This window comes from Leptonychotes weddellii, chromosome 13 (genome assembly GCF_054177405.1).
Source record: "Leptonychotes weddellii isolate Sample4059 chromosome 13, ASM5417740v2, whole genome shotgun sequence".
NCBI lineage: Eukaryota > Metazoa > Chordata > Mammalia > Carnivora > Phocidae > Leptonychotes > Leptonychotes weddellii.
The window spans coordinates 52,179,417-52,194,584 of NC_138381.1; the positions used below are offsets into that span (position 1 = coordinate 52,179,417).

At 44.8% G+C, this 15,168-nt stretch overlaps 1 protein-coding gene across 1 annotated transcript in view; it reads left to right on the top strand.

The window, feature by feature from the left end:
• The window catches only part of PTPRM (protein tyrosine phosphatase receptor type M), a 712,816-nt gene extending 700,189 nt beyond the window's left edge, over window positions 1-12,627 (top strand). Inside the window, exons 25-31 of the mRNA XM_081802550.1 lie at window positions 2,260-2,414; window positions 2,677-2,812; window positions 4,756-4,905; window positions 5,633-5,806; window positions 7,025-7,156; window positions 10,713-10,838; window positions 12,460-12,627. Of these exons, the coding sequence (XP_081658676.1) occupies window positions 2,260-2,414; window positions 2,677-2,812; window positions 4,756-4,905; window positions 5,633-5,806; window positions 7,025-7,156; window positions 10,713-10,838; window positions 12,460-12,627 (1,041 nt within the window). The remainder of the gene's footprint in view (window positions 1-2,259; window positions 2,415-2,676; window positions 2,813-4,755; window positions 4,906-5,632; window positions 5,807-7,024; window positions 7,157-10,712; window positions 10,839-12,459) is intronic.
• Window positions 12,628-15,168: the final 2,541 nt, after the last annotated feature.

The window sequence follows — 15,168 nt, forward strand, 5'->3', positions numbered from 1 at the left end:
GTAATTGATTCATTCCACGAATACTTATTAAGCACCCACTTTGAGCTAGGCACTATTATCTTGGCTTCTTCCTTCCTGTTGTATTTACATGGAAAATGAAGTAAATATCTCCTTTTTATGTAGCATTAATACTTGTTACAATGAAAAGGAAACAAAAAATATAGTTGATATCAAGTTGGGATATTTGGGCTGCAAACAGTGATTACACGATGATTTTTCCCCAAAATACATTACAGAACAGCAAAAGGAGAAATCGCCACATTGACGAACAAGAATGAGAATTGGCTCAGAAGCAATTGCCTTTGCTAATCTTGTCAATAGCGAACGTATTTAGAGGGTACAGGCTTATTTTAGGAAAACGTTTTCTGCATGCCACAAACTGACATTTACCTTGCTCAGAAAATGAGTCTTAAGAGAGATCAGTTGGGGGCCCATCTCCTGATGGCTGGAGGATGCTGGAGATAAAATCTAACAAAGCTAGGAAGTGAAGATCTCAAAAAATTAAAATTTTAAAAAAAAAGCAACAACAGTGTATGGGAGAAACTAATGCCCTTTGGTCCTCTTGGGAATAAATAAATATTTATTATAGGCTTTCCCACTTCATGGAGCCACCCCTGCCCCAGTCATCATATGTAAAGCTCAGGGGGCTCTCTAGGGGGCTGGAGGGTGGTACAGGCTCAACCCTTTGTCTTCTGGTGGAGACTTTGGGCCTGGCCAAAATGTTTCCATGGTTTAAGTGATAATAGATATGGGCTCCTAACCACCGAGGAGAATTACTCTGGAGTCACAGAACATATTTAGTAGACTAGACAACAGTGTGGATTGTCATATCTGAATCCCTGATGGTTTAATTCCTTAATGCTTAAACTCCATTAAAGAATAGCATGAATTTCAAAGAGAAATAACGCTTCAGCATTTGTGGGTTATTAAACTAAAACATATTAACACCTTGACAGCATACAAGTCTTATCTTAAAATCTGTAATTGTGTGCATCTTCTAGTCTTTCTAGGCACATTAAAATTCTGAGTTTCTTTTAAAAAAGTCTGAATTTCTTCTTTGCTTACTAAGTATGTATGAACAATGACCAATGGTGAATGTGACAAGGTTAGTGGGTATTTAACATTAAGATAAAATAAAACCAAACTCAGGGCCCAACACAGAGGTGGTCACCAAATAAGAGAAAGGAGAAAGTCAAATTTGATCCCAGGTTTACAAACCAGCCTTGATTCTGGAAGTAATGTTTTCTTCAAAACAGATTTCTGTTTTACCACACAGCCTTAACACATAGGTTCATAGTTAGAAAAAAAATTGATGATATAAATCAACTATTTTCAAAACAAGAGTAAATTAAAAAAAAAAATTCTTCAAGTCTTTTTCCTTCTGTCTTCCATTCAGTTTAGGAGGGAGGCATGTTACTGATCTAACATAGAATTCCAGGGAAAATGCCTCTTGATTTCCATGGTATACATTTATACATTATATATTATACACTTGCTGCCCTGGCTATTTGCCAGAGGCTGACCATTATGGCCACTTGAAGACAGGAAACACTGTCTTCATACCTCTGTGACCCTAGCATCTGGAGTCATGCCTAAAGCATTGCATCCACTCTGATGGTTGGTGATTGGGTGAATGGAGTAAATGTTTACCCAAATTAGAGAAGCCTAACAAACTCGAGGTGCAAATGAAAATTCCTTCTCTGGCCTATCTAGTTGGTAAGTGATCCTCATTCATTCTTCCAGGGACGTTCTCTATGCACCCACAGCATGTGCTCTGCTCGAATACCTGGTACGAAAAGGTACCAGAATACAAAAGAGCTAAATAAGGCTCCTGCATTTCAGTAGCTGGTCTCGAGCCCACAAACACCCTTGAATTACTTCAGGCCCCTGTTCTGTGCCTCTCTCTCTGTGGACTTGCACTTCGCAGCACAGGCTCTAAGTGACACACAAACTGTTAATAGAGTCTGCTTTGTGGAAAGGAACTTCGAGGAATCAGAGATGCATCCATTTGCTGCAATTGCACCTGTAAATTAGCATTTTCCCCAAACATCACCTCCCTTGCACCCACACCAACATCTTCCTACCTGGAATAAGGCTTCCCAAGTGTGTGTTAAATCTAAGAATGACCTTCTTCCCAGCAATGCATAGCTTCTTAGCCCTAAGCTTACTGACTGCTTAGGGGTACTTGACGTTCTCCTGGTTGCTTATCATTTATTTTCCTTTGTTCTCTTCCTTGCCCTGCTGACCGACCGATGGCAGAGAGGTGTTCACGAAATCCGTGAGATCAGACAGTTTCACTTCACTGGCTGGCCGGATCACGGGGTACCCTATCATGCCACAGGGCTGCTGGGGTTCGTCCGGCAGGTCAAATCCAAGAGCCCGCCCAACGCAGGCCCATTGGTGGTGCACTGCAGGTAAGCAGAGTGCCTGGAGCCTCTCAAAGGAAGCCTCTCAGTGGGCAGGGGGTACAGGGGCTCCTTTGGAGTAATGACAGTGTTTTGGAACTCGATAGAGGTGATGGTTGCACAACATTGTGAAGGTGCTAAATGCCACTGAGCTGTACACTTCAAAATGGTTCCTTTTATGTGGTATGACTCTCACCCTAGCAAAGATGTAAAAGAAGGAGAAGCACAGGGGTCCTTTTTCCGCAGCTGACAGGGCCCTCTTTCCACCCAGTGCTGGTGCAGGGAGGACCGGCTGTTTCATCGTGATCGATATCATGTTGGACATGGCAGAAAGAGAAGGCGTGGTTGACATCTATAACTGCGTGCGGGAGCTGCGGTCACGGAGGGTGAACATGGTGCAGACAGAGGTACTGCTGCTCCCTGCCCATCCTCGGGCTTGGTCCCCCGTACCCCCCGCGCCCCATCTCCCACAGCCAAGTGGGGAAGAAACACTGACAATTCTGTCTTCAAAACTCCCCAGAAGAAAAAGTGATAAACCTGGCATCTCTCTTTCCTTCTTCCTCCCACCTCCCCTCCCTTCCTTCTTTTTCTTCTCCTTTCATAAACAAAAAAGATCGGGAGTCTCCCAGGTAATGGAATCTGCAGCCAGGAGCCTACATTTGCCCATGCTTCTGTATCAAGGGCCCCAGTAGAGTCTCTATATTAAGCTTCCAGGGATTCAGTACTATTTTTTTTATTATGTCTTTTAAACTAGCTAGTAACCAGAGCAAGACGACTCCTGAGAATAGCCAGGTGTTTTCCAAGTGGCTTAAGGCTAATCTCTGTACACTTTATTCCAAATTCTGCCCACTGGCTTGGCATCATGGGAATTTGCGCATTTTGTATAAATACTCCATGCTGACTAGTACGTCTATAAATTAGAATTCAAGGTGTGTCAGGAATTTAAGTGTTTGAGAAAAAAAAATTACATCCTGCCCCGAGGAACTTCATATTTTTACTTAATGTTTGCTTGTTTTAAGTAGGCATTACACCCACCACCTAGGGAAAAATGATTCATAAAGCAGAATGAAGGGGCACCTGGGTGGCTCAGTCGGTTAAGCATCTGCCTTCGGCTCAGGTCATGATCTCAGGGTCCTGGGATCAAGCCCCCCTTGGGTCAGGTTCCCTGCTCGGTGGGGAATCTGCTCCCTCTTCCTCTGCCCCTCCCCCCACTCATGCTCAGGCACACGTGCTCTTTCTCTCTCAAATAAATAAAATCTTTTAAAAAAAAAGCAGAATGAAGAATAAATAAGAATCCCTTCCATTTAGATTTTGCATTCAAGTTTACAAAAGCCACTGGTTTCAAGTTTACAAAAACCTAATTCCATTTTCAAATAACCTAAATAAAAATAGCAGAAATTCTGCTTTCATCGTCTTTTTTCTCTGGAGTAGGGATTCTTTGCTTTAAAGATGATAATGATAGTAATGTATTTTTTAATGTATTTTACAGCCAGTCAAATGTGCCACATCCCCTTTCCCGCTTGCTCTGTGTCTGAAGTGTTACTAGGACTGGGCTGTTTTTGAGAATTAAGAGTCCTCATAATTTGTTGAAATTAAAGTAAAAAGTAATGAGACTCTTTTTGCATCTCATGTAATTAAAGATCAATAATAAATATGGTAAAACTTTACTGATTAATTGTAGGGAAAATCTGTGCCATTTTAGAATGAGAAGGCTCTTTTGTAAGCTGTGGACTAGTGCCTACATATAAGAGCTCTTCTCCGGACACGTAAGGACTTTTGTAATTACCACATTAATGTTTCAAAAGAAGTAGTTCTAAGTGCTCGGAAATATTTATTTTCATAGGGATGTCAAGTTTCCCTGGACATTCTCTGCACTGTTGACTTGGTTAGCAAATGCCTCTTTTCAGGACAGAGAGATGAGATTGTGCTCCTCTCCTCACCTGAAATATTGAGTCCCAAACTCGTGGGCTCAGAATTACAGAGGTAGTTAAGCCACAGCTACGTAGATGACAGTGCTTGCCCTGGGATTTATCAGTGTCTGAGTGGTTTTCATCAATCTGTGTCATGCTTCTCTGCGTTGAACCCGTGTGTCTCTTCCTCCTGTCGTGTGCTACCTGTGGCCAGTCAGGATACATGCCAGCCATCCCACGGGGGCATCAGCACTACCGGTAGCAGGATCCCCACCTCACAGCGGTCAGGTCCTTACACCTGGTTTCGCTGTGGCGGGAATGGATTATCCATGACGGGCCACTGTCCCATTATCTTGTCTGCAGGGCGCTGTCTTCCCTTCTCTAGTTCTCCCCATGCACCTGGTTTCTCTATCACTAACTCGTCCCCTCTGCTTCTCCAGGAGCAGTATGTGTTTATCCATGATGCCATCCTGGAAGCCTGTCTTTGTGGTGACACCTCGGTCCCTGCTTCCCAAGTTAGGTCTCTGTATTATGACATGAACAAACTGGATCCGCAGACTAACTCCAGCCAGATTAAAGAGGAGTTCCGGGTAAGTCATGCGAGGGGGAGAGGGAGCTGGCTGTGACCTTGCTCCTTCAGAAGTCTCTCAAAGTCAGCTCTGGAACCCCTGAGCCAACACAGAGCTTGTCAACTTCAGCATTACTGACATTTTGGGCTGGCTAACTCTTGGCTGTGAGTGCTATCCTGTAGGATGTTTAGCAGCAGCCCCTGGCTTCTACTCCCTGGATGCCAGGAGACCTCCACCACACTAGCAGTGACAATCAACACTGTGTGTAGACATTGCCGGGGCCCCTGGGAGCAAAGGGACCTGGTTGAGAACAACTGGTCTAGCAGAGCCATTAAGCCCCCTTGCAGGCAGACACCAGGCAGTCCTACAGTGTAACATGGGTGCAGCCAGACTGAGCAAGGTGCCCTCACCGTACTTGCTGGGCGGTTGGTCTAAGTGTACCTGACTCTAAGTCAAATTGTAGCCAACCTCTTCCCCCTACGCACCCAGATGTCCAGCCCTCGTCAGACCAGGTGGCACCTAATCCAATTCTCCAGATCTACGGTGGCCCTTATATCTGATGGGCACCGTCTGTGGACAAAATCCAGGGGGGAGAAAAGGGCACTGAGTGGGGAGGGGGATCAGGGGGAGGTGGGGGCGAGGAGCACCCGGTCGTCCGCTGAGGACACTCAGACCTGCCGCAGTGTGAAGGTGAGACGGGGCGGCACGCAGCGTGCTCTTGCCCACGTGTCCGCGTGCTGTCCGGTAGACCCTGAACATGGTGACGCCAACCCTGCGCGTGGAAGACTGCAGCATCGCGCTGCTGCCCCGGAACCACGAGAAGAACCGCTGCATGGACATCCTGCCTCCGGACCGCTGCCTGCCCTTCCTCATCACCATCGACGGGGAGAGTAGCAACTACATCAACGCCGCCCTCATGGACGTAAGTCAGCCCGCGCGCCCTGCCCCGGAGGAACCGGGAAGCCCTTCCTCCCGGGCAGCAGCGGCTTCTCCTTCCGCTCCCTGGCCCTTGTTCGTTCCTTTTCTTTTCTTTCTTTTTTTTTTTTTTTTAAGATTTTATTTATTTATTTGAGAGAGAGAGAATGAGAGAGAGCACATGAGAGGGGGGAGGGTCAGAGGGAGAAGCAAACTCCCTGCCAAGCAGGGAGCCCGATGCGGGACTCGATCCAGAGACTCCAGGATCATGACCTGAGCCGAAGGCAGTCGCTTAACCAACTGAGCCACCCAGGCGCCCCGTTCGTTCCTTTTCTTAAGACGCAAACCATCTTCCCCACAAAGCGCATTTCCGATTCCACGTACGTTTCTGCGTCGCGGCCAACGATCTCGGTCTCCCGGAGACCACCAGTCGGGAAGTATTGATAAATGAAACATGTCCCTGGTACTCTGTGAGCACTTTTTTAACCCGCTGGCCAGAGAGCGAGAACAGCTATTAAGTCACTAAAGCAGAGAAGTGGGATAATATGGTTCGCAGCATTATTTTCATCCCCTGTCCTCCTCATTTAGACAGTAATTAACATGGGGGAAAAAATGGTCTGTCAGGACAGATAGCACACAACTCATTACTTCGTGTCAGTCTGTTTACTTCTAACTGAATGAACATTTGCTTGGTCGATTGATGGGAAAAGTAAATGGATATTTTCAAGGCTAGTATGGAAACTTGAATTCTGTTGGTGTGGTATCAGTAAAAAGGTACCTAAATTTACTTGAAGCTCTCCAGAGCTGTGAAAAGCATGTGTATCCTTCTGTGGCAGGAATGAGTAACACCATCGAAGTGACCCTCGAATAAATTTTAGGAAAAGCAGAAGTATTTTCATTGTACATACTTTGTAAAGTTACATTTTCTCCATTAAAATGCTTATGTGTAGGGCAGATGTTGCCTTTCTAGCAGATATATCAAAAAATTTGTAAGAGCTACTTATTAAGTTTTCTGGGTGTCAAAGTGAGAATACTTTATCATTATTAGTCTGCAGATCAGTCTATATTTAGTCTGTTTTGGTGTTGACAGGGGTGCTGGGATTCAGCAGTTGTTAAATGTGCCCAGAGTTCCGTGTCACAAATTTCCATGTGTACAAGATAACTGAAGCTTCCTCCCTTTCCATTTTCCTGGGTATATCTGGATCTCTCTTGTTTGTGTTTGCAGAGCTATAAACAGCCTTCGGCTTTTATAGTCACCCAGCATCCTTTGCCAAACACAGTGAAAGACTTCTGGAGACTGGTCCTGGATTATCACTGCACGTCAGTGGTTATGCTAAATGATGTGGATCCTGCCCAGGTGAGACTCGTGCCCAGGGTCAACTCTGGGTTTGTTCTGCTTGCGCATTGAGAAGTGCAGGCCCCCGTGCCAGGTCACAAACGCCAGGTGACGAGTGGGAGCCGGAGCTGAAACGCAAATGTGAAAAGCAGATGGAATTAGGGATGGGGGGCGAAAGTAATCTGAAACCAAAAAGACGGATGGAGATCATAGCTGGTGGAAGTGACAGGCAAGACAGGGTCAGAAATTGGCTGTTCCCAAAGGATGGAAATACAAACTAAAGGGAGATACAGGGTAATGGGTGGAGTCAGAGCTGCGGGATGAGGATGTCGCACCACCTGCACCAAACAGAGCCAGCAAACCAGGGAGCCCCGAAGAAAGCAGAGCAGCACCTGACGCAGTCCCTCGCCCAACCAGCACGGCTCACCTGGAGCCTGCAGGTGGAGAGGGTCATGCCGGGGTGACAGTGGAGACCGGCAAGTGATTTTAAGGGACAACGATTACTTTTGTCAACTCTTTGGTAAAGATAGTAAAAAGAAATGAAACCGGCACTTGAACACAAGAGAAGCTCAGAATGATAAATGCGGCTTTCCCCCAGCTGCTGCCCTTAAACATAAAAAGAGAAAGAATAGGACTGTGTTGACTTGGGTACTAGTAATGGGGTTAGAAACATTCCCCTAAAGGGCCTTGTCAGCAGGCATTGGCACAGTGGCCCTTTAGGAGCTGAATTTATTGCATTAGGGGATGGCGACGTTGGCTGCGCGCTTGACCGCCATGACAAGAGAGCATTATGGGAACTGTGGACTTACTGCGTTTTAAGAATAAACTTGTTCTGAAACTGAATTAATTTTCTATCTGGTAGAGACAAGTTTTAAAAAGAAAAAAAGGGGTCTGAAGTGTTTCAGCATCCAGCCTGGACAAGATTTTTCCTTCCTAAAATCAATTTTATTGTCGTCAATCTGCCATAAATTCCATGGACATTCACTTCAATTCTATAGTGTTTTTAATTATGTTTGAGGCCCTACATGATATTGTTAAGGCTGTAGCCTGAAAGCTAGTGAATGAAATAATAATGATAATCCTTGTCCTCATCTAGTCCTTTTTGCTTAAGAAACTTAAATATTTTAGAAGTCTTCCACACCGATTCTCTCCGAAAGAGAGATTGCAGCCATTTTTAAAGACAAGCAGACACCACAGTTAAGGGAACTTCAAAGGCCCAACTCAAAATGGCACCAGGGATCCTGATTTTCTAACTCACGGTGCCATGGGTTAAATTTCACTAATTTAAGATTCTTCAGCCAAAGACCATTAGAGGACAAGTGACTATTCCCTCTTCAGAATCATTCCCTTTCCCCTAATGTGAATCCTGGAACATTCCAGTGATATACTGCCTTTTTCATATCAGTGTATCAGACATTAGTGATTTTGTTCTTTTTGAATGACAGTATTGGAATTCTAAAGCTGCATTCTAAACCCGAACTGTCTGGATTCAAACCAAGTCTTGGCCAACCATGGTAGGAGAGACAAAGAGTCCAATTCCACTCGGCAGACAGAGCTGATTTTCAGAGAGAGAGAAAGAGGCTCCTGGGACACAGTCATTTAGAGAACACTAAACTGAGCGTTTGAACTTAAAGTCTCTGCAGTTGTACAAGAATAGCACTCAACTATTTTAAGTATTTATAGATCCGGTTCATGGACATGTTATGCACCATTTAAGCCATTTTCTACACAGTTTACTTGGGCTGAGTGCAGAATGTAGTGTGCCAAGAACCACGCACTGGCCCAAGCCATTCATATTTCTCTGGTGTAAGTGACGAGCTTTAATCAGGACTTGAACTGAGAAAGCAAGCAGAAAGCACAGCTAGCTCAGTGTGGAGAAAAGTGGGCAGAACAGTTCAAATGTGCATGTTAGGACTTGTCTTACCATCTCGACTTCCCGTCATAATGCCTGTTAATTTTAACAGTGGGTACTCTTGGGTATAAAGAAAAAATAAACATCAGCATGCTGTCATTTGACAAGGCAGTCTTAGAACTTGTCACCAGGAAGTGCTGGTAAGGAAGGGAAATTTTTATGGAAGCATTATTTTAAAATAAATAAATGTAATTTTTTAAAATACTATAGACTTAGCTAACATAAAAAGTACCCTTAGTTATTCCACCCTCATTCTTGATCGTAAAGTTCAAACCTCAACTTCTGTGTAATAGAGAGAGATTGCCGTTTCAGTTGACTCGCTGTTGGCTGAAAACTATCTTGCAATCTTGGATATAAATCAACCTTTACAACCTTTGACGGTAAGATTTTAGATATTTTGGAAAATAAAAGTCATAAAAAAAAGGAAATTCGACAGGTGGATTCACCTTTTGTGGTACATCATTCTGCTTAAAATGAGATAGGTTTTTCATCTGCTCTTGGCCCAATAGAAACCAGTTATAAGATAATGAAGTAATTCCCTCTTGGCCCCCCACAAGCCATTTGTCCCTTGGGTAAATCAGAAAGATAAAAATTAAACTCTACTCCCAAAAACATCATTAGATACCAAGTCCCAAAAGAAGTTTAATTTCAGACATTAAAGGCCTATTAGCATCTCAGGACTTTAGGAAAAGTCTGAGAAGGAAAAGTCCTGGGGGTTCTCCCCACCTATCTGCAAGTTTAGTATTTCTGTGGGGTGGTAGCAAACACAGGTGCCTCTTTCATAAGCCACCCTTTCCAGCATCACGTTCACACAAAGTTCTGGTTACCCGGTATCACCAATACCTGGCGCTTGAAATTGTGATTTTAATTAAAACTACCTCCAGGCAAAACAGCAAAGCATTTACTCTTATTACATCAGGTTTCCTAGATTTCAGCTGGGAGAATTTGGACCAGATCATGAAAATGCAACCCAACACTGTTATCAGTATCTTGGGAATGGCCCTATTCCCAAAAGTGATAACAAATTACAAAGCAAGCCCACGTGGGGGAGGATGGAGATTTGTGTATCAGTAGGTACGTGCACCATCTCAAGTATCTTAGCTCTTGTAATGGCAGCCAGTGGCATCTCTCCAGGGCCGGATAAAGGCATGCAGAAGGGATCTTACAAAGGGATGCATTGAACAGCATCCACATGGCCTCCTTGGAAAGCAGAATGGCTCGTGGCTTAAAGATGCTTTCTGAGGAAATGAAGAAAAAAGTACTGGAAGGACAGGTGGAGCTGAGGAATCAGCCAACAAGAAAGTCCTTGCTGGGAGGAAAAGAGAGAGGAAAGAAAATGAAGTGAATCGAGGAAGTATTAAGACTTACTGAATGTCAATAGTGACCTCATCCAAACTGTTAGGAGTCAATTTATTCCTTTTTTTTTTTTAAGATTTTATTTATTTGACAGAGAGAGACACAGCGAGAGAGTGAACACAAGCAGGGGGAGTGGGAGAGGGAGAAGCAGGCTTCCCACGGAGCAGGGAGCCCGATGCGGGGCTCGATCCCAGGACCCTGGGCTCATGACCTGAGCCGAAGGCAGATGCTTAACGACTGAGCCACCCAAGTGCCCAGGACTCAATTTATTCCTATGATTAACCTCACGTTTCTGTGTTTTGAATTCAGTTGTGTCCGCAGTACTGGCCAGAGAATGGAGTTCACAGACATGGCCCCATCCAAGTGGAATTTGTTTCTGCTGACTTAGAAGAAGACATCATCAGCAGGATATTCCGTATTTATAATGCAGCCAGAGTAAGAATCACAGCCAACGTCACTTATGTTCTGGTTTCATTATTTTCTCATTCACCAAATATCTAGAGTGCCTGCTCTGTGTCAGTCCCTACCAGTTAGGAGTTTGGAATACATTCTAGGTGTTTGTGAACAAAACAAAGCTCCCTGACCTTATGGAGCTTACGTTCTAATGGGAGAAAACAGACAATAAATAATAGATATAATATATATAGTATGTTAGAAGCAATAAATGCTATAGGGAAAAAAGTGGGGAGGTCGAAAGCACTAAGACCATGAACAGGAGGGAGAACAAGTCCCTGTCTTAACTAGATGCCCGTGTGAGCAAAGACCCAATCAAAGTGAGGGAACAGCCACACAGCTCTCTGTGGAGACAGCTTTGCCGGCAGAAACAATGGTCAATACAAAGGCCCTGAGGTAGGGCCTTCTCTGGTGAGGTCCAGAACAGATCAGTCAGGAGGCCATTATAATCCAAGTGAGAAGTGACAACAGGAGGATGCAGTGGCAGCAGTTGGAGGTACATGAGGCAGAGATGCTGATATATTCTCATGACAGAGCCAACAGGATTTGGGAATAGGCTGGAACCCAGGGAGTAGGGGGTGGGTCTCAAGATTCAGGTCCTGAGAAATGGACCAATGGAATTGACATTAACCGAGTTAGGGAAGGCTATGGGTATAATGGAACTGTTTGGGTGGAGGGCATGCATTGGAGAGAAGGCCAGGAAACAGTCTGGGTTTGGGATGACTGTTAGAATCCTAAGTGGACATATCAAGTAGGCCTGGATATATGGAGGGGGAACTCAGAAGAGGCCCACCCTGGAGATGTAAAATGATGACTTACTGGAGTCTGGAAAGCCATGAGACTGAGTGTGCTCATCAGGTCAGAGAGAGAGGGGGCCCGAGGACTGAGCCTGGACTTCCATCGGAAAGAGGTCTGGGAGAAAGGGAGGCCAAGACAGAGGGCAGAGAGTGGAGAAGGAACAGCTGGGGAAGAAACTGTCAGAGAGTGAGAGCGATCACCCACGTCAAAGGTGCCAAAGGCCGCGGGAGACGTGATCCAAGTGATTTAGCTGCAGCCAGATCAAAACTGTTGCCGCTTTTCTAACACTTTCTTTGAATACTTCAATTCCATTTAATCGTAGGTGAAGATTAATTGACCACTGACATCTTAGCAAGATTCACACCCATACGCAAACCCATGTTGTGCTCACGACAAATGCCGTATAACCTGAGCTCACAAACGTCTCTGGATTATAATTTATCTCTTACCCTTAAGTTACCTGCAATTAAAGGAAACCCATTTTACCCCTTACTGCACAACGTGGTCAATGCTCACGTTGTGTGTTGTCACTTGGCTTTTGCAAAACTGTAAGCATTCTGCTTCACTTTTATTTGTCTGGCCTGTCATTTAAAACCCCTGGGTTTTTCAATAACAGCTCCAGATTAAAACTCGTAAGTCTTCAGGCCAGTGGAAGCTTCCTTCGGTATTTATAGGCAGGCCTATTCTTTAGTAATGGACTACTTTGCTGAGAAGTCCAAGCAGGTGGACTCAGCCTGCTGGTATTCCACAAGTAAACAATGCCTTTTTTCTTTCCACTCCCTGATTGTTGCCTGATTCCTTCTAGCCCCAAGATGGATATCGGATGGTGCAGCAATTCCAGTTCCTGGGCTGGCCCATGTACAGGGACACGCCAGTGTCCAAGCGCTCCTTCTTGAAGCTCATTCGCCAAGTGGATAAGTGGCAGGAAGAATACAACGGTGGTGAAGGCCGCACAGTTGTGCACTGCTTGTAAGTGCTAAGGGGAGCTCTGTACCTCAGAAGGGCCAGGCCAACGCTCTGCTGTCCCCCCTGATTTACTACCCTTTGTCTCTCTATGAATGGAGAAGAAATCAGTGGGTCTGGGTGAATGCAGATGATCTGTCTCCTCGTTAAGGATTTGGTTTGCTTTGCAGAAAACAAGATATGCACATTTTGCATTCAGATGGGGTATCACTGCTATATAAATAAGCCCTGACCTTGTGATTGTCCCTCCCCGCCCACAAAAAAAACACCTGAGTGGGTTCATTAGGCTCCTACCAGCTCCTGAGAGCCAAGGGTTAAGTTTAGGGGAATTTTCTGAGCTGGTTGTTAAACCGTTGGTAACTTGAAGTCATCCCCAGTGGAGACATTTACATCACCCACATCAGCAAATGCTGCAAATCAGGGCCCCCTCCTGGTTTGGCAAAGCCAGTGAGAGCATCTTTACCATCACACTAGTTGGTGATTCTATAGGAAATCATGTTAGAAGTTTCAAAGGAACTGTCTTTCAAAGGAATTGTCTTTTAAGAGAGTTGTGTTTGTTTGTGTCTTGGTTTTTGCCTGGGAAAGTACATTTATAGGGAAGATTTGGTTAGAACCAGTATCTCCAAAGTGTGGTCTGTAGGCCAGAAGATGTAGAAGGCGCTCAAATGGGAAAACCTCTGCTACAGAGCAATGATTCCCAATTGTGGCTGCACATTGAGGGTCATTTGGGAAGATTTTTAAAGCAACAACAACGAAAAACAAAAACCATGCCCAGGCCACACCCAAAGCAATTAAATCAAAATCCCTGAGGATGGGCCCCAGACATCCTTGTTTTTTCAAACTCCTAGATTATTTCAATGTGCGGCCAAGGTTGAGAGCCCTTGAATAGAGACAGCCACACTTTTCAGAGCATTTTCACCTGCATTTGCTCATTGGTGATGATATGTAGCTTATCAGCCAGCTGGGATTGGCTTAATGGAGCAAGCAATTAGAAAGTCATGGCAGTTAGGGAAGATGTTTAGAGAATTTGTGGAAACTTCAAGTATAAGCTTATGTCTCTTTTCAGTGGAGTTTCATTAGCACACAGTGAGGTCTCTCCCAAGCTGAAGGGAAAATAAGGTTTAACTCTGGGCAGACCAACCCTAGTTAAAATGATAAGCTTGCCTAAGGACCTGGATTTCTCCCCTTGGTTCCCATACCTCACGCGATGCCACCCACCCAGGGGCCCAGGAGGGTTTGTGATACCCTAGAACTCTGCCCTGCCTCCCAGGAGTCAAAAGGTGGCAGTGTCTTGTCCTACAGAAACTGACAGCCCCTTGAAAAGAGTCTTATGAACCCATTCACACTTAGCCTCAACCAGAGGCCCCAATCCTTTGTCATCAGCGTTTATTACTCGTCCCTTCCTTCTCATAGACCCAGTTCATTAAAAACATCTCTACCAAGAAAATGTCAAAGAAGATTAGCAGTGCACATCCCCATTTTTATTTATCTTAAGTGCAGATATAACTTCTGATCAGAATACAACGGGGGGGGGGGGAGGGAGGTGGTCACCAGTGTGAGCCGATATAGTCCCAGCAAGGGAAATTGACATTTTAGTTAGGGTTTGTATTGTATCTGTTAGGTCTTTTGAAAAAAACTGAAAACACTCTGCAGATACCCATTTCTGTGTTTGGAGTCTGCCAGCATCTGGAACTAGGAATGTGATGCATGCGTGGTGCCCCCCCTTTGATTGGAGCTTCCTAACAAGGGCCAGTGCTGTAACCTAAAGGACTGAATCACACTGGGGGAAGCTGAGGCACCAGGACAGGCCTGAGGGGAAGATACAGAGACCACTTAAATCACTGCACCTCATAGACAACCACGACTATACTCTCCCAAGACCCAGCTGTGACCCCAGAACTAAGCCATTACATTACCATTCCATGTGATGTCTACAGTGGGCTGTTCTCTAGAGTGGACAGTGGTGGGCATCCGTTGTTTCTGCCCTCTTGCCAGCCCAGCACCCCACCCCTCTTCTGGTACGAGAAACTTGATCTTTCCTTGGGAAACATTTTCCCCAATTCTGAAGTCCCCATGGTTCCCATGGCGCTGCCTCTTGCTCTCTTGGCATCAGGGTGGGCAAGAGACCTGTGCCTGGTAAGAGTGTTTATTGTTGTTTAGATTTATAAATATATATATATAATCTAAAATAAACATAAATCTTTTTTCTTGTGATTTTCTTGCGTAAATCACATTCTGTATTCATACAAAACAACTTAATGTTTTTTCTCTGACAAACTGTACATATAGAAACAAATTTCCAGTCAGACATGAACTTAAATTTGTGGAGGTGCTCCATGTCTTGTGACAATTAAAAAAAAAAAAAAGATTCCAGCTTTTATCTTCACAAAACAATGGGAGTTAGGGCAGTGAGGGTGGACAGGACAGAACAAGGCCAGCTACTCTGGGTAGCCAGCAGCAGTCTCTTCATCTTGAAGACCTCATTAGGGGCTCCTAGGATTCAGCTGCCCCAGAAAAAGTTCAGGGCTACATGGTGCAGGTTTCCTTTTGT